Genomic DNA, 19,588 nt, shown 5'->3' with positions numbered 1-19,588 from the left:
AAGATGGGTCCTGAAATTGGTGCAACTCAGAAGGTTCCTACTGACGACCACAGAATGCAAGTCCAGACCTACAGTGATGTAGAGGTTACATAGGCTCCTGTGCTGAATATGGGCCCCAGATCAAATCGACGGCATTTACAGTCAACAATATTTATACACCTTTCCCATATTTGGGAGCTACTCTCTTCCCTGATCCAGCTTTCTAGCCCTTTTTCCATTCATGATATCATCTCCCCAGACAATAACCTGGGTCCACCTGCATATCAGATGTTAGGCTCAGGCAAAACCTAATCAAGTCATAGGCCCTTTGGAATATACTTAAAATAGACCTACTAGCTATTTCCAAAACAGAGACCCCAAATCTTCATCTACAATATTTCAGCCTTTAGGCTCATGATTAATCAATAATTTGTGTGGCTTTATATATTAACTCTTTTTCAGCCACCAGGTTCTAGATGCTACCATGATGCCAACTGGACTTTCCTGGGCAGATGACCCCACCAATGTGTCCTGGAGCTCCGCTTCCTTGGAGCCCTGCCCCACTAATGAATAAAAGACAGGCTGAGAGTATGGATAGACCTGTCAATGTCCATGTTCAGCAGGGAAGCAATTACAGAAGCCAGACCTTCCATCTTCTGCAGCCCATAATGACCCTGGGTCCATACTCCCAAAGGGTTAATGGATAGGAAAGCTAACAAGGGAGGGGGTGGGATACAGAGCTCTGGTGGTGTGAATTGTACCCCTCTTCTTATCCTATGGTCTCGCCAGTGTTTCCATTTAAATAAGCACATTAAAATAATTTTTTAAAAAGCACTACAAAAAAAATGGCTGCCAGGAAGAGTGGATTTGTAGTGCTGGCACCACGCCCCAGCAATAATCCTGGTAATGAGAGAGAGACAGAGAGATTATGGCTGATTTCTAGGTAGAAAGTAAGTTCTTTTATGGGATGCTATATACATGTCTCTCTTCCTCTTTATTACCCCTTCCCCTCTCAATTTCTAATTGTCTCTATCCCATAAATAAAGATAATTACAAATTTTTAAAAAAGAAAAAAATTAAAGAAAATGTTCTCTCTCTTGAATCTACAAGCTACAGCACACTGGTGCTGTGGGGATTCAATGAATGGGGATTCAATGAATGAGCCCTAATGCAGGTAGGGCTGAGGAGATAGCACAATGATTACACAAAAGATTTTCATATTTCAGGCTTAACCACCATAAACCAGTGCTGAGCAGTGCTCTGGTAAACGGGAAAATGAAATAATGAAAGCTATACTGAGATAATAGATGTAATTCCATTCGGGACTGCAAACACCACCAGGTGCAGGCTGAGGCTGTACTGCTTGAGCTGCAGAGTCCATAGAAACACCTAAGTTACACACACACACAGACACACACACACTTTGTGACACTTTAGCTTTTGAGAAAAGTCAGTCTGGGTCTCCCTCTTTCGACAGCCTTTCCACAAAAGAGATCCCATTTGAAAAGTTCTTGTTGCAAACCCACCATACCAAAGGTGTTTCCTGGGGACTGATTGAAAACTACCCTTCCCGGTAGCCCCTCCCCAGAGCCGGGTCACCCGCTACTCTGGCCCCGCCTTTTCTGGACGCGATGACGTCAAGGACGCAAAGATGGTGGCAGGGCCACGCCCAGGCCTGCGCGGAAACCCGGGGAGTCTTCCCGGAAGAGCTCAGAGTGTTGCCTGCCCGGTGAGTGAAGTTAGACATCCTCAGGGCTAACGAATGCAAGCTCTGCCTGCAGGGCTGGTGGGGGAGACGAGAAGGGCAAGAGCTAGGACCATGAGGAAAATTCCGGAGTCCTTCGAGTCTACATAAGCAGCAGTTGGAGAAGCTGGAGGACAGGACTTTTAGAGTAGAGAGGATCCTCGGTTCAAAAGGCGAAATTGGTCTTTGCGGGAAGAGGGGTGGGGTGGTATTTGAAGCACGGATGGGGGAAATAACAGATAAGATGTTACCATGGACTCACTTTCTGAGATTTCCAGGTCATGTCATTCAAAAGGAAGGCAGGCAGGTAGGAAGGCCTGCTAAACAGAAAACAGCTGGGGGCGGGCGGCCCCCAGTGCCTGCTGTCCGTGGTGCTGAAGGTTTGGTGTATTACAACAAAGGTTTGGGGGCAGGAGGGGGGGTGAGGCTTTCAGACCCTAGTGCACGACGGTGGAGGAGGACCTAGGCTGGGGGTGAGAGCGTTTTGTAGAAAACAGAAAATTTACACTTGTACCAGTAACTACTATAAACCATTAATTCCCCCATTAAAAAAAAGAAAAAGAAAAAGAAAAGCGAACCCTGGGGAGGAAACCCCGAGGCAGAACAGTGTTTCTGGTGCACCAGACTAGGCTAAATGTCCTGATACTGTACCCAGTGCCTGTGTGCTGAAGGGAGAATTCAGTCTTTCTTTGTGCAGCAGTCAAACTGTTAATAGCCAAGTAGTGTTTTGATATCATAAAATGTAGGAAATCCAGGGAGAAAGTGGACTCCTAGGGGCTGGGGCGGATAATAGTTACACAAAAAAGATTTTCTAGCCTAAGGCTCCAAGGTTCCAGCTTCAACCCCTAGCACCACCTTAAACCAGAGATAGCAGTGTTGGGGGGGGGTGCGGGGGGAAAGGAATCGCACTGTCTGTTTTCACCCTTAAGGCAGGCACCTCCAGGTTTTGGATCCCACCAGATGATCTGCCTTCAGTTTCACACTCTTCGGATCAGCTTACAACACTCCTGTGTTAGTCCAAGTTCTTCAGGTAAGGTGAGCTTGCTCATAGTGTCCAGTGTGAAATGAAAATGTATTTTATCTTTATTTATTTGATTGAGACAGCCAGAAATCAAAAGAAAGGGGAAAAAAGAGGGAGAGAGATACCTGCAGCATTGCTTCACCACTCATGAAGCTTTCCTCCTGCAGGTGGGGGCTGGGGGCTTGAACCAAGGTCCTTGTACATTGTAACATGTGAGCTCAACCAGGTGTGCCACCACCTGGCTTTTCTGGGGCTGGGCGGTAGTGCAGCAGGTTAAGCATACATAGCACAAAGCGCAAGGACCGGCGTAAGGATCCCGGTTCGAGACCCTGGCTCCCTACCCGTGGGGGGGGGGGTGTCGGTTCACAAGTGGTGAAGCAGGTCTACAGGTGTCTTTCTCTCCCCCCCTTCTGTCTTCCCCTCCTCTCTCCATTTCTCTCTACCCTATCCAATAATGACAACAACAACAAGAAACAACAAGGGCAACAAAAGGGAAAAAATGGCCTCCAGGAGCAGTAGATTCATAGTGCGGGCACCAAGCCCCAGCAATAACCCTGGAGGTAAAAAAAAAAAAAATTTCATAGGCTCCCCAGGAAAATCAGGAGCAGCCTGACTGAGGCATAGGTAGAGGATCTAATTGTGGTTTTCCCTAGTACAAATGAAAAATACATCCCTATTTGGATGAGGAATGTAGAACTGGGCAGTCCGTCCAGTAAAGGAAAGACCATGAGATTCCAGTTGGTTCTCATACATGTTTGCTTTTCTGTCTGTGTGTGTGCACATGCATGAGGGAGGGTGTTCCTGTGTTGACTTTTACAGAGTGATTTTTTTTCTTTGTTGATTCAATAAAATGTTTACTACTCTTAATACCAGCTGCTTGTTTGTTCTGAATTGTAGTTAAGGTCAGAGTATGGTGGAGAAAAAAGAGGAGAAATGGGAAATATGTTGAATTTACCTGACTCATGTATGCTTGGATGTATCTAGCACTTACAAAGCTATGTAATGTGAATCAGAATATTTTCAAGTGCATTGTGTACAATATTACAGCTCAAGTTTTAATGTTTCTGAGTTTAGGTACATAAATCATCAAAGGTTATAAAGCTGTTATGTGGTAGAAGTAACCTGAAATATCTTTATTATTTGGCAGAAAGTTTGTAAGGCAACTTTGGTTAAAGATGACTTCATTGATCGCTCAAGAAATTCGCCTTTCTAAAAGACATGAAGAAATGTAAGTCTCTGCAGCAGCGAGATAGCCTCTGGATAGGACATGTGCCTCGCATGTGGCAGCCCAGGCTAAAGCCCCAGCACCATATGGAAGGTGCTGTGGTATCAGGAGAAGCTCTGGTACTGTGGTGTCTGATTATTTGAATGGAAAAGTATTCAAGAGCAATCAAATTGCACATTCCCTACATAAATAAATAAATGTAAAGATTTCAAAGCTAATATAAATATATAAATTATGTTGGCTTATTAGTGAAACTTTGTTAGCAGAGGAAGACTTAAAAACAACTTAGTGGGTCTCTTTTCAGTCTTCTGATACTTGACAGATTTTGGAATTAGGGGATGTCAATGTCTTCTAATAATAAAGGGGCCTGGGGAGACAGCATAATAATTATACAAAATGGCTTGCATGCCTTAGACTCTTAAGTTTGGGGTTCAGTCCCGAGCACACCATAAGCCAGAGCCAAGCAGTGCTTTGACAAATTTAAACAGATAGGAAGGGAAGGAGGAAAGGAAAGTAAGAGAAAAGAATAAGAAAGGTTGGCAAGTGAAATAGCTCACTTAGATAATGTTTTGCTTGGTGCATTGATATCTTTCAAGTTCTTGGTCTCTATCTGAAAAAAATATAAATTAAATAAAAATTAAAAAGGGATAACAAAGGTTGGTACCCAGAAGATGGCACAGTGGATTGAGTGTCAAATTTAAGCATGAGGTTATAAGTTGGATCCCCAGTACTGCATGTGCCGGAGTGGTGCTCTGGTTCTAAATTAATACATGTAACAAAAAAAAAAAAAGGAGAAAAGTTGAATGCTATAATTATGATGCCAGGGAAAAGAGCATAATGGCTTTGGCAGAAGTTTCATCTCTGAGGTCCCGGGTTCAATTGTTCACACCACCATAAGCCAGAGCTGAGAAGCACTCTGATTAAAAAAAATATATATATATATATACATATATATTTTTAAACTCTGTTACTAATATTTTTTGTTTAAATTACATTAATAAACAATAGTATGGAGTGTGAAGTCAGGTTAATATTAAATCTTAACCACATGAGAGTTTCAAAATTCAAGTACCGATTGAATAAAATGAAATAGAAAAATGTTCAAACACGTCAAATCTAGTAGAAATCAATACTTTTTCCCGAATTTCAGATATTAATCAGTGTAAATCCCAATAGTACACAAACATGATTTTGTGTATTTAAAGGGGAGAGAATTCCCAGCTAAGTGGAAAATTGTGCGGATGGCTTCTGGAAGCCCTTCATTTTCAGCAGCTTTATAGTGAAATATTCCACTTAGATGTCTGGACATTCTCTCTTCAGTTTGCTGTAGTCTACATTCACTGAGTAGAACTTGTACTGATATCATTGGAACCCAGTTTAATCCAGGGTCTGGGTTGTTCTTTCTGTCTCAACTGACATCCGGATTGAACAATTCCTCCAGTTCCAACTCCAATAAAGACAAAGAGGGGGATCAAACTAGGATGTTTCTCGGCCTGAGAGAGGATTTGACAGAGCTCTTGAGCTTGAGATCAAACCTGCAAGGCCTGGGAGTGTACTCTCTCATGAGTCGGTGTTTCATTAAGTTTATTCTCATTTGTAATTAATGTATCTAGATCTAGATTGTCATGTTACTTGTGACATAAGTATTTTGTGATTTAAATAACTAGACTTGACCAAGAGATAGTGCACTGATATGTACATCAAACTTTCATGCCTGAAGCTATGTTTTGTGTTTTCACAGTCTATCATACCTACAAAATATCTATTTCCTGTTTCTGAGGTAGCAATTTTTTTTCGAGTTTTGCTTTTTTTTTTCTTTGTTAACTAATATTTAGATAATTTCACTCTCTCTAGGCTCCACATTGTTTTTTAGTGGAGTGTTTAGCCTAGGCAAGCTCCAGCCAGTCATCCAGCCCTTGTTATATAACTATAATCATCTTGCAATCCCCCCCCCCTTTTTTTTAGTTCTAAAAAGAGCACTGCTCAGCTATGGCTAAAGATAGTGCAGTGGATTGAATCTAGGACCTTGGAGGTGCTATCTCCCTCGCCCCTAATAATTCTTTTAAATATTTTAAAAAATATTTATTTATTCCCTTTTGTTGCCCTTGTCTTTTATTGTTATTGTAGTTATTATTGTTGATGTCGTCATTGTTAGATAGGACAAAGAGAAATGGAGGGAAAGACAGGGGGAGAGAAAGATAGACACCTGCAGACCTACTTCACCGCCTGGAAGCGGCTCCCCCTGCAGGTGGGGAGCCATGGGCTCTAACAGGGATCCTTACCCTGTTCCTTGAGCTTTGCCCCACCTGCACTTAACCCACTGCACTACGGCCTGACTCCCATCCTAATAATTTGTAATGGAGTGCTGGGAAGTGAACCCCTCTTTAGTGATACCACTGAGTCATATCCTGGCTCAGTTTTTATTCTGGGAAAAGAGGACAGGGAGAGAGAAACTGAGAGGGAGAGAGGGAGGGGGAGAGGGGAGGAGAGAGGGGGAGGGAGAGAGGGGGAGGGGGGGCAGGTGGCGCAAAGTGCAAGGACTGGCTTAAGGATCCCGGTTCCAGCCCCGGGCTCCCCACCTGCAGGGAAGTTGCTTCACAGGCAGTGAAGCAGGTCTGCAGGTGTCTGTCTTTCTCTCCTCCTGTCTTCCCCTCACCTCTCCATTTTCTCTCTGTCCTATCCGACGACATCAATAACAACAATAACTACAACAATTTTTTAAAAAAAAAGGACAACAAAAGGGAATAAATATTTTAAAAATATTTTTTAAAATTTTTAAAAAAAGAAAAGAAACACTACTCCATCATTCATGGAGTTCCCATGGCGTTCTCGTGTCACGCTAGGGATTAAACCCAGGATCTGAGATGTAGTAAGGCCATGTGTTCTACCCACTGAGTCACTAATAACTTTTTAACAAGAGACTCTACGTTTTTCACTTTCTCCTAAGTCCCACAAAATATACAGCCAACACTGCACTTAAAATTAGTGTAGTAACAACAACAAGGGCAACAAAAATGGGAAAAAGAGAGTTGGGCAGTAGCACACCGGGTTAAGCTCACTTGGCGCAAAGTGCAAGGACCAGCCTAAGGATCCTAGTTCAAGCCCCCAGCTCCCCACTGCAGGGGAGTTGCTTCACAGGTGGTGAAGCAGGTCTGCAGGTGTCTCTCTTTCTTTCCCTGTCTCTATCTTCCCCTCCTCTCTCCATTTCTCTCTGTCATATCTAATAACAACAATAATAACTACAACAACAATAAAAAGGGCAACAAAAGAGAAAATAAATAAAATGAAAAAAAAAAGAATGAGGAAAATAAATTGGAAAAAATGGTCTCCAGGAACAGTGGATTTGTAGTCCAGGCACTGAGCCCCAGTGATAACCCTGAAGGCAAAGTAAGTAAGTAAATAAAATAAAAATAAATTAGCATCAAACTTTCTCCATCCTTTCAGCTTGCAAGTTTTCCTTTTCTTTACAAGGTCAGCTCTCTTCCTCAGCCTTCTAAGCTATTTCCCTTACAAAAATGACTACTCAAAGACCTGAAGCTTTTAGTTAAAATATTCAAGAACAGTTCGTTGAAGCACTATTTCCTGAGACACTCCACAACAATTTGGGAAATTCTCTTTATACCATTAATGTATTTTTTGTTATTTGTTTGACATATTTTCTCATGAGCTATTTTAAGAAGACTAAAAACCTAGCAAAACGAGCCATTGACCAGTAAGAACTTTTAAGGTACCTTATATATTACAAGTTAGTTTGATAATTTACTTACAACTTATTACATCTTGAGATACTGTTTTACCTTGTTGTGAGTATGCATACATACACACAGCCTCTCACTCATATATGGAACCATCATCTTTCTCTTGGGAAAGAGAAAAAAAATATTTTTATTGCTTCTTCCAACATATGGAAGTTTAGCACAATTCTAAATGTGTAACATGAGATTCAGGGGTATTGAAGTGTTAAGCAGAAGGTTTCGTATAGCAAGTTATATCAATGTATGTGTCTGGGGAGGTATATATAAGTATGTGTACAAAGGGATATGTATTACAGTTTGCATTTTCACCAAAAATTAAAACATATTTTCAACACTCTAAAATAATTTCAAAAGACCGGAGATGCTGGAAAACAGAAGCATGTACTTATGGTATATATGTTAATGAAAATAAATATAATTTTGCCAAGTTGAAGACTTATTGACTATCTGAGTTTCTGACATAGAAGCTGTCTTTCAAAATAGGTTGGACAGGCAAAAAGGTGCAGATAAATAAGAAGTTTAGTGGATACTGATCAAACAAAATCTTTTCTTTTTAAATTTTCTGTAATTTTCTTTTTTTTCTCTAGAATATCACAAAGACTAATGTTACTTCAACAAATGCAGAATAAACTTGAAGGTCAAAACAAAGAAAAGGTATCTCAGATTCAAGCAGCTGAGGTTGCTTTTGAGAGGAATCGTAGTCTTTTAAAGGTAAGCTTCCATTCCTGAAGTATACAGATTTTTCTCCCCACTTTTCCAAAATGACTTTAGGTGACTTTGATAATTTTAATTTATATAATTTCTTTGTTCTGGGAATAAATTTCATTTACAAACTCATGTGAATTGGATAAGTACCAGATAGATTTTTATTTTATAAAAATCATAGAAAGCTATGTTTGCATTTTAATTGAAATGTTTTCAATCATTCAGAACAATCAGTGGGTGCAGAAGAGATTTAAGTTTACTTTTGTGTAATAAACACAAGATATATTTCATCTTCTTTTAGTTATAGGATGATCCTGAAATATCATAATACACCTATACTGCATTTAGACCCAACTCAAAACTATTTTATCCTCACTAAAAACAAGAACAATATGATTTTGCCCTACTGGGAACCACAGAATTCATATCTAAGGTAAAAGATTTTCCAGGTCCCTTCCAACAGTGATGGAGGAGGTGGTCAAAGTGTGTGATTTTGTAGGGCCTCACCATTTGGCCAATGTGCCCATTTGTAGTAAATCATATGTGCAACATTTTTGGCTGCTTGCTATACTTTGCTTCCAGAATTGTATGGCTTCATCCATAATTAAAACCCTAAAGTTTGCTTCCATTGAAGCTTCCAAGAGATCCTATGACTAAAACATTTGGTAGTAAGGCTATATTATTTAAGTTATAAAGCAGTGTTTTCAGTTTTTTATTGTTAAATATTTTCATCGATAGACATGATATAGTTATCTTCTGTCCTCACTAGAGGATAAAGGAAGAGGAAAATTCAGTTATCTTCTCAGCTTCTGGCAGTTTGATCCACAGTAATTTAAGTCACAGCCATAGTGCTACCAAAGCATTCTATATTGCCATATGTCTTGCTTGCCCAATGGTGTTTGCAATATTTATTTTTAAATGGAAATACATAGGATAATTTGGAATTTGCTGTGGAAAGTCAGAAAAGATAGAAGGCTAGATTGCTGCTTACCTTGTATCAAGTAATAGTTATTAGATTTTTCAAGTGTCTTCCTTTTAATTAGAATGTATGTTTGATGACTTCCCAAAGAGTACTTACTATTGAGTTAGTTCTGGGCAGAAAGTGGGGACATAAACAGATTTCCTGACATCAAGGAACCTACAAACTCAGTTGATGGTATAAGGCTATTACAGACAAAATAGAAGATGTGATCAAACATTAAATTACATAGGCTACTCAATATTTTAGTAGAAAGGATAAAAATCTTTTGAGTGCTAGAATATTTAAAGAGGAGTCAGAAGGAAAGCCAACCTATTGAACAGGCACAGTACACAGTAGTCCATTGGATTCTTACAGAAAAGCCGGGTTCAGAAGACCGGATGTCACTATCACTGTTAAAGGAAACCTGAGCTAACTAACTAGCTTTGTAGGTCGCAAGAAGCAAGAATGGATATGTATTGCGAGACCACCTGAAGAAGTTAAAACTTAGGATGTAGCAATATTATAGTACTCAAAGTGACTTAGAAGGAATAAATGAGTGAGTATTTAAGGAAGATTCACTTGCAATTTAGATACTAGGTGATTTCTAGAAATGGAAAGATAGGAGTCAAGGAGAGTAGCTAAGATATTGTCCTGTCTAGAAGAAAGAAAATGAACCTAGTTTCATAGTCATAAGAAACCATTTTGATACAGTGTTTCCTCCCTGATTATCAAAGTAATCTATTCTCAATGTGAAAGAAACATTTGAGAGTAAAGATGAAGAATACTACACATTTCATATCATTGCACTTACCTAGCAAAATGAGTACTTTTGTTTATGTTCTTTCAGTCCTGTAATAATTGTTTGAGTGACTATTACATCATAAAAGAGATGCAGTCTCTTCCATATCTTGTTTACATGTATTGTGATATATATATATATATATATATATATATATATATATATATATATATATATATATAAAACTTTGGAAAATATGTGTGTGTGTGTGTGTGTGTGTATGATTTTTTTCTTCTTTCTCCCCAAAGCACTGCTCAGCTCTGGTTTATGGCAGTGCAGGGGCTTAAGCCCCAGGCATGAGAATATCTTTGCATAACCACTATGCTGTCCAATTCCCCCCCACCCCCAGAGATATTTTAATGACTCTACCATAGAAACTGTAAAGTAATGTAAGTAAGACTTAGCTATAAAATTTTGAGTTGGGAAAGAATTTTTTAAAACATGTAGATTTGACTTTCATTTAAAGATATTCAGGTTTTTTTCCTTAAACTTGTCAAATAGTTTTGCTTTAACCTAAAGCCCCATTAATTCATCTTTTTTTTGCCTACCTTCACTATGGTTCTAAGGAACTGTGAAAACACTGACTTGGGTGAGTCTCTTCTTTCATTTAGCAATATGGAAACCACAAGGCTATTACTACTACATTAAGCTTGCCAAAAATACATTAAGTTAACATCAGGATACATACTTAAGTATAAAGCACTCTTTAAAATTTGTACCATAGGGAGTCAGGTGGTAGGTAGTGCAGTGGGCTAAGTGCACGTGGCGCGAAGCACAAGGACAGGCGTAAGGATCCTGGTTAGAGCACCCAGCTCCCCACCTTCAGGGGAGTCGCTTCACAAGCGGTGAAGCAGGTCTGTAGGTGTCTTTCTCTCCCCGTCTCCCCATCTCTCTTGATTTCTCTGTTTATGTTATGGTTTATAGTCCACAGTATTCATTATTTATCCTTATTAAATGTTATGACCAATAATAATAAGCACTAAAAGATAATGAGATGTTACACATGTACAAACTACTGTATTTTACTGTGGACTATAAACCATAATTCCCCTAGTAAAGAGGGGGGAAAAAGAAAGAAAATGAGCTTTAACTTTTGGAAAGGAAGATAGTTTTTTAGATGATATCATTATATACTTAGAAAAACTAAAATCATTTTAAATGAGTATATTGTGGTCCAGGAAGTAGTACAATGGATAAAGCATTGGACTTTCAAGCATGAGGTCCTAAGATCATCCCTGGCAGTAGATGTACCAGAGTGACACTCTGGTTCTGGTCCTCCCTCCCTCCGTCTTTCTCTCTCTCCACCCTCCTATCTCTCTCTTTAATGAGTAAATAAAACCTTTTAAAAAAAATGAGCAAATTATATGTTGAGGAAATTTAATTGAAAGGTAAACATAAAAAAAGAGTTAAATTTACATATACCCTGAAAAATGTAAAATTGCATTCACATTGGCAGTAAAACTATAAAGTATTTGGGAATGTCCTTAAGGTAAATTCACAATTGATATAAAGACAACTATTACACTTCAGTAGGAGCTTAAAGAAACTTCATAAATGGAAACAACCTTAATCCTGATAAAATTGACATACTGCCTTTTTTTTTTTTTTAACAAGAAGACTTCTCAGCTCCAGTTTAAGGTAGTACATGGGACTGAACCTGGAACTTTGGAGTCTTAGGCATGAGAGTCTCTTTGCATAACCGTTATGCTGTCTATCTCATCATCCCTTTTTAATGAATTTTTTAAAATGTATTTACTAGAGCATTGCTCAGCTCTGGCATATGGTAGTGTGGGGGGATTGAACCTGGGGCCTTGAACCTGAAGCCCCACGCATGACAGTCTGTTTGCATAACCACTATGCTATCTGTTTGCATAACTATGCTATCTCCCCACCCTAAATTATTTTTCTAAAGTCAGTCACAGACATAAATTCAGTCATAGATTTAGTAAAATTTCTCTAAATATATTTATAAAACAAAAAACAAGAACTTAAGAGTTGGGGGACTGGGTAGTAGCACACCTGGTTGAGTCAAGTCACCCCCCCCCATCTCCCCCTTCCCTCTGTCCCTATGTGCTGTGGGGAAGAAGTTTCCTGAATAGTGAAGTAGTGCTGCAGGTCTCTCTCGTTCTCTATCTCCCCTTCCCCTTTCAACTTCCCTCTGTACTAGCATGTAAATGAATTTTTAAAAAGAGAAAATAATAATTTAAACGAGGAACAGTAAGAAATAATTTCAGGAGGCAGGGCAGTAGCACAGTGGGTTTAGCCCACAAGGTGAAAAGCGAAAGGACCAGTATAAAGGATCCCGGTTCCAGCCCCCAGCTCCCCACCTTCAGTGGGATCACCTCACAAGCGATGAAGCAGGTCTGCAGGTGTCTATCTTTCTCTCCCCCCCTCTGCCTCTCCTCTTCTCTCAATTTCTGTCTGTCCTATCCAACAACAACATGGGCAACAAAATGGGAAAAAATGGCCTCCAGGAGCAGTGGATTCATGATGCAGGCACCAAGCCCCAGTGATAACCCTGGAGGCAAAAAAAAAGAAAAAGAATTTCATCAGAAAGTAAACATACTAGTAAATTTAGAAAAGGTTATAAGCATTGAAAAAATGTAGTAAAGAGTCAACGAATATCATAAAAGACAGTGGCATTTGAAAATAAGCTAGTGATTTTTCTCTTAGTTAATAAAATGAAGTGTTATCAACTTAAAAAAATAAATGGCATGAATTTAGAAGATTAAAATAGGATTTTTTTTAAGTACTTCCAGAATGTAAACTGTTGTGTCTCTCACCTTTCTCCCTATAACATTTAATTTTGCTCCAAAAGGCAAATTTGTGGTTAACAGACATCATGTGAGAAAGGCAGGCAAAAATTCCAGGGAAAGAGTGGCAAAGTGCTTCTACTGAAGAGTGTCCGGGTTGTTTTTGTGAGATAGCAGCCAAAAAAACCCTCAACGAAGTGCTTCAGCCAGGATGGCCAAGACCATGCCTCGCCATCTCTTTCCACACAGTTTGGAGTCAGCAGTTAAGTCTTCTGTGTACAGTGGCCAGGTAGTGTCACACACAGTTGAGGGCATGTATTTTCATGCACAAGGACCTGGGTTCAAGACTGTGGTTCCCACCTGCAAGAGGAAGCTTCACTAGTGTTAAGAAGCGGTGCAGGTGTCACTCTATCTCTCCCTTCCAGCTCAGTTTGTCTCTATAGAATAAATGAATATAAAAAAGTTACCAGGTACCAGTGATTGTGTGTGTGTGTGTGTGTGTGTGTGTGTGTGTGTGTGTGTGTGTGTGTTGAAAAGGGACAGTGCATAGGGCGAAGGGAAGAGATCTCAGTACATGACTTTTTGAATCCATTTTATCTTTTCTTACCATAAATCAACTCATTTATATATAGGCTGCTGCACTCTACCATAGAGTAACACTGTACACTACCATATACAGTGGAAACTTGTTAATTGTTGTTTAACATGTCAAGCCAATGGAGAAAAGGAAATAGCAGGATGTACTTCCAGGTGCTTATCACCTAGATTCAGTCATGACCAGAGCATGTCACCTTGTATCTGTACTTCCTTACCTCCACTCGCTCACCCTCAGATTATTTTGAAGTGAAGCTTTCAACAGCACATTGTTTCATTAATAATTATTTCAGTATATTGCTGTATATTCCAGTGTATACAGCTAAAAGATAAGCCCTAAGTAAAATCATACTATTATCAAACTAAGAAATTAATGATTTCCCAATTATCTAATTCAGGTTCATACTTCCCTGCTAATTTTGTGTGTTTGTTTGTTGTCACTGGGCTTCACTGCTCTGGGCTTATTTTCTCCAGGAGACAGAGATAAAGAGAAAGACACTACAACTTCCTTCCGTGTGGTAAGGACAAGGCTCAAACCTGGACTGTGTGCATGACAAAGCAATTCTTAATATTCTTAAGCTTGGGGAGTTGGGCGGTAGTGCAGTGGGTTAAGCGCACGTGGCACAAAGTGGAAGGACTGGTGTAAGGATCCCGGTTCGAGCCCCCAGCTCCCCACCTATAGGGGAGTCGCTTCACAAGCGGTGAAGCACGTCTGCAGGTGTCTGTCTTTCTCTCCCCCTGTCTTCCCCTCCTCTCTCCATTTCTCTCTGCCCTACCTAACAATGACAACAACAACAATGAAAAAACAAGGGCAACAAAAAGGGAAAATAAATAAATATTAAAAAATTTTAAAATATACTAAATTCTAAAATATACATCTATATTTTTTTCTTAAGCTTGTTTAAATCAGGATCCCAAAGAAACATTTTAATTGACTGATAGAGCTGCTGAACCTCTAGCAGTCTCCCTTTTTCCCCTCTCCCCTTTTTATTTATCTGCTGCAAGAATTAGATTATTTACCTTGTAGAGTCTCTGACAGAGATGCTGCTAACTAGATCTGAGATTTCATTTGGCATGTTCCTCAGTTCTTCACATCCCTATAAATGGGTAGAGCTATGCTGTCCAATAGTCAGGCAAGTAGAGCCATATATGGAATTTTAACTTTCCCAGTAACCACATTTAATAATCAGAATAGATTTAACAACATTTCACTTAATAAAATATGTATTATTATCAAATGTAATTAATGCAAAAACTAGTTAAATCTTTTTTTTTTTTTTGCCTTCAGGGTTATCTTTGGGGCTTGGTGCCAATTCTTTCTTTATTGGGGAATTAATATTGTACATTTGACAGTAAATAGAATAGTTTGTACATGCATAACATTTCCCAGTTTTCCATTTAACAATATAACCCCCACTAGGTCCTCTGTCATCCTTCTTGGACCTGTATTCTCCACCCCCACCCACCCCAGAGTCTTTTACTTTGGTGCAGTAGCCAATTCCAGTTCAGGTTCTACTTGCCTTTTTTTTTTTTTTTAAATCGGATAGAACAAAGAGAAATTGAGAGAGGAGGGAGAGGTAGAGAGGGAAAGAGGAAGACACCTGGATACCTGCTTTACGACTTGTGAATCGACGCCCCTGGAGGTGGGAGGGCCAAGGGCTGGAACCTGTATCCTATCCTTGCGCAGGTCCTAGAGCCTTGAACTATGTGCGCTTCACCAAGTGAGCTACTGCCCAACCCCCAGTCATGTTTTCTAAGTCTTTGAAAATCAATATATATTTTATACACTTAATTGCCCTTGTTACATTTTAAGCACTTAGCCACAGGAAGTGAATGGACACTGCATTAACAGTTCAGGTCTAGAAGCCCTATATTCAGGCTCAATGTTTTGGGGACTCACACTTTTTAAAAATTTATTTATTTCCTTTTGTTGCCCTTGTTTTATTGTTGTAGTTATTGATGTCATCGTTGTTGGATAGGACAGAGAGAAATGGAGAGAAGAGGGGAAGACAGAGAAGGGGAGAGAAAGACACCTGTAGACCTGCTTCACCACTTGTGAAGCAACTCTCCTGCAGGTGGGGAGCTGGGGGCTCGAGCTGGAATCCTTGCGTTTGCACCACCTGTGCTTAACCCGCTTCGCTACCGCCCGACTGGGGATTTGTTAGCCATCATTGAAAACCATTGCGTGTGCGCGCACACACATATATATACACATACATATAATCTTTTCATTAAGGGTTACAAAAAGTGATATCAAACTTCTTTTATTTCTTCCCACTCAATTGCTCATTATGTGTCTATTTCATTTTTGATTAAAAATTTTTTTCAATTGCCATTAGGATTTTCACTAGGACTCAATGCCTACATGACAAATTCTACCCTTATTTGTGTAGGGGGGGTGGGGAGGGGCCGTGAGGGTAGAGACAGAAGAATATCCTCCTTTGCAGGCAGGGACTGGTGGCTTGAACCTGGGTCCTTGCACATGACAATGTGTGTGCTCTACCAAATCTACCACCACCTGGCCCCCTGGCTGATTATTTCTTTTTTTTTAAATTATTTTTATTTTATTTATTTATTGGAGAGAGAGAAATTGAGAGGGGAGGGGAGAGACACCTGCAGCCCTGCTTCACCACTCGTGAAGCTTTCCCCTTGCAGGTGGAGACCAGGGGCTTGAAGCTGGGTCCTTGTGCACTGTAATGTCCCTGCTTAACCAGGTGCGCCACTGCCTGGCCTTGCTGATTATTTCTGTGAAGAGAAACTTGCCCTCATCAGTTATTTCCTAACACTGAAGTAACAATACATTTCATTTAGGAAGAAAGCATGAATATTTGATTCTTTTTGTTTGTAGTTGTTTTAATTTTTAAAAAATTTTTATTAGTGATTTAATATTGATTTTAAAAATTACAAGATAACATAGGTATAATTCCACATCATTCCCACCAGCAGAGTTCTGTGTGCCCATTCCCTCCCCTGGAAACCACATTAGTTCTCCCAAGGTCACAGATATCAGATATTGATGGACTATTATTTCCCTAGCTATATTTATATGTATTTTCCCATCTTCTGTATTTAATTGTCAGAATAATATATTGGTTTATAATCCTTGATATACTTAACTGATTTTCTCAGGGTTTTTAAAAATACTTTATTTATTTATTAAAGACAAACTGAGATGGGGACAGAGGGGGAGAGTGAGAGAGACACCTGCAACACTGCTTCATCACTGGCAAAGCTGGGAGTTTGAACCCAAGTCCTCCAGCCTTGTGATATGTGCACTGAACTGGGTGTGCCAGTGCCCAGGCCCTTAGTCTTATTTAAGGATTATATATATCTCCAGGCAATCATGCTGGCTTATGCAGCTCTGGGCTTCAAACTTGAAACCGGGATCCTTTAAGCCCATCCTTGCGCTTTGTGCCATGTGCGCTTAAGCCGCTGCGGTACCACCTGACTCTCGGATGTTACAAATATCAAGAAAGCCCACATTTAGAATTATGGAGGGGAAATTTGAGCTATATAAGGAGAAAAAGAAGTAAGATTGAGAGAAGTAAACAAAACATCTGAAAAAGAAGTGAAATATCACGTAAGCTAAGAAGTTCTTTGGAGGGGTGATAATCCATTTTCAAAATGCTATAGAGGGGAGTCGGGCTGTAGCGCAGCGGGTTAAGCGCAGGTGGCGCAAAGCACAAGGACCGGCATAAGGATCCCGGTTCGAACCCCGGCTCCCCACCTGCAGGGGAGTCGCTTCACAGGCGGTGAAGCAGGTCTGCAGGTGTCTATCTTTCTCTCCTCCTCTCTGTCTTCCCCTCCTCTCTCCATTTCTCTCTGTCCTATCCAACAACAATAATAACTACAACAATAAAACAACAAGGGCAACAAAAGGGAATAAAATAAATTAAATAAATATTTAAAAAAAAAATGCTATAGAGATGGCATGTCAAGTTACTAACTACAGGCCACATATTCCTGCTGTTACCTGCTCTTTCATTTGAAGATCTGTTCTTTTATAAGAGATAATTAGTATCCTTAATGCTCTGGTCTTTAGGAGAAAATAAAAGTCTGGTTTGGCTTTCTACAGGTACCAGAGGCACCTAGATCTGCCATTAACAACTTAGTAACTGTTTTCAGAATAACAATATAATTGAGCTTGTGGTTTTTATTCCATTTGCTTGACTTACTAAACTAAAAATGATTTTTTTCTAAAGCCTTGTCAAACCTCAGTATAATCACAGAAGAATCAGTCTTCTGTACTGTTGCAGCATCAATACCCAAAGTTCTGCATCTTGGGCTATAAACTTATGGTACAGGATAGACATGCTAATAGAGGAACCTTCTCTAAATTCTCCATCACCAGCAACCCCCCTCCATCACCTTCCATGAGACAGCAGGTGCTCTAATGGCTGTGCAACTTTGGGGAGTCCCTTTAGGGAATTTCCTGTTTTTCCCTTTTACATTTCACACCCGTTCCTTGCTCCCGCCACCACCATCTGCTGTGTCTTTTCTCCTGTTCAGCACTGGCTTCTTCACACCCCACTCCCACGCCCTTTTTCATCTCTCTCCGTCTGTCCAACAGCCCTGTACTTAGACTGCTCCAGTGCTTGTACATGAATCAAAGAACTTTCTTTTCTTCACTCACTAAGCTCAATCTACATGGCCTTCAACCAAGGTTACTACGAACTTGACAAACATAAACAAACAAGATAACACAGGTGCCGATTTGGGGGAGTCTATATTAAATAGGGCTTGACTGTGTTAGTAGCAACTCGCAGAGTTTGGCATTTCTGGACACCTAATTCATGTCGTGCACCAAGGTAAAAAAAAAAAACATTATAAGGGTGTGAATTAAGGTTAATTAGCTTGTAACTGCAAAATTAAGTATACACATCTACAAGTTAAACTACAAATTAAAGTATGGTACTTAAATGTCATCAGCCGAAGTGATAAGTTATCTAGCAATAAAATTTGCCATTGAAATTAACTTGGAAATCTAGTGTAATCTGTGGTCCTGGAGGTGGGGCACAGTGGATAAGGCATTGGGCTGTCAAGCATGAGGTCCTGAGTTCGATTCCCGGCAGCACATGTACCAGAGTGATGTCTGGTTCTCTCTGTCTCTCTCCCCCATCTTTCTCATAAATAAAATCTTTAAAATAAAAAAAAAGAAATCTAGTACAATCTAACTAAAAGTCTAAGCTTTTTGACACTCACTAGTACTGTGAGTACCTCACTGAATTTCTTTTTAAAGTGTGTAATAGTTGCATAAATGTAACAGTTTAATGAAACATTCATCTGGTTGTTTTTTGGTGATTTTTTGAACTAAGTGCTTTGAATAGTTTCAGAGAAATTCTATGCTTGCAAGCATTACTGGTGTATACTTGCATTTGAAAATGAAAAAACAAAACACAGAACTATCACATACACAAGTGTGTGAGCTCATACTCTCCTTACATTTCAAAATAACCACCTCTATTGGAAACTGGCTAATTAAGCAATGTTGATTGTTCCACCTTTAAGCGCCCTTTTACCAGTTCAAACTATGCATCTAAGGTAAGAGATTCAGGATGTAGGCAATATAGGTAATGCCGGGATAGTTGTCATTTATTAGTATTACATATTAGCATTGCCTTTTAAAAAAAAAACTGTAAAAAAAAGTAAAAGCCAACAAGAGTTTACAGGCATTGTTGTTTGTACTTTGTACATATTAATCTTTGGTTAGCATTGCTTTTTTATCTGGAAATATCTGTTGCAGGATATAGAAGCAGCAGAAAGGTCTCTAAAAACCAGGATTCACCCTCTTCTACCACCTGAGGTAGTTTCTCTTGAGGTGAGACTCTTTTAAATCGTTTCCTTTTTTAAAAATATTTATTTATTTCCTTTTGTTGCCCTTGTTTTATTGTTGTAGTCGTCGGTGCTGGATAGGATAGAGAGAAATGGAGGAGGGGAAAACAGGAAGACAGAGAAGGGGAGACAAAGATACACACCTGCAGACCTGCTTCACCACTTGTGAAGCGACTCCTCTGCAGGTGGGGAGCCAGGGACTCGAACCGGGATCTTTATG

At 39.7% G+C, this 19,588-nt stretch overlaps 1 protein-coding gene and 1 pseudogene across 9 annotated transcripts in view; one reads left to right on the top strand and one right to left on the bottom strand.

Annotated features, from left to right (window-relative positions):
- CEP15 (centrosomal protein 15) overlaps positions 1 to 19,588 on the top strand; it is a 163,683-nt gene that overhangs the window by 131,086 nt on the left and 13,009 nt on the right. The window contains exons 1-5 of one of the 9 annotated variants that reach the window (XM_007529165.3): positions 1,624 to 1,708; positions 2,653 to 2,753; positions 3,892 to 3,972; positions 8,312 to 8,435; positions 19,280 to 19,354. In XM_007529165.3, coding sequence (XP_007529227.1) covers positions 3,920 to 3,972; positions 8,312 to 8,435; positions 19,280 to 19,354 — 252 coding nt within the window. In that variant the 5' untranslated portion in view covers positions 1,624 to 1,708; positions 2,653 to 2,753; positions 3,892 to 3,919. The other 8 variants (XM_060202995.1, XM_060202998.1, XM_060202993.1 and 5 more) reach the window with 8 other exon arrangements.
- LOC132541778 (cytochrome c oxidase subunit NDUFA4-like) lies at positions 5,181 to 7,823 on the bottom strand (annotated as a pseudogene).

Source organism: Erinaceus europaeus, chromosome 12 (assembly GCF_950295315.1).
Source record: "Erinaceus europaeus chromosome 12, mEriEur2.1, whole genome shotgun sequence".
Taxonomy (NCBI): Eukaryota; Metazoa; Chordata; class Mammalia; order Eulipotyphla; family Erinaceidae; genus Erinaceus; species Erinaceus europaeus.
Note: the sequence above shows the minus strand (reverse complement) of the source record. Positions and strands in the feature narration are given on the sequence as shown.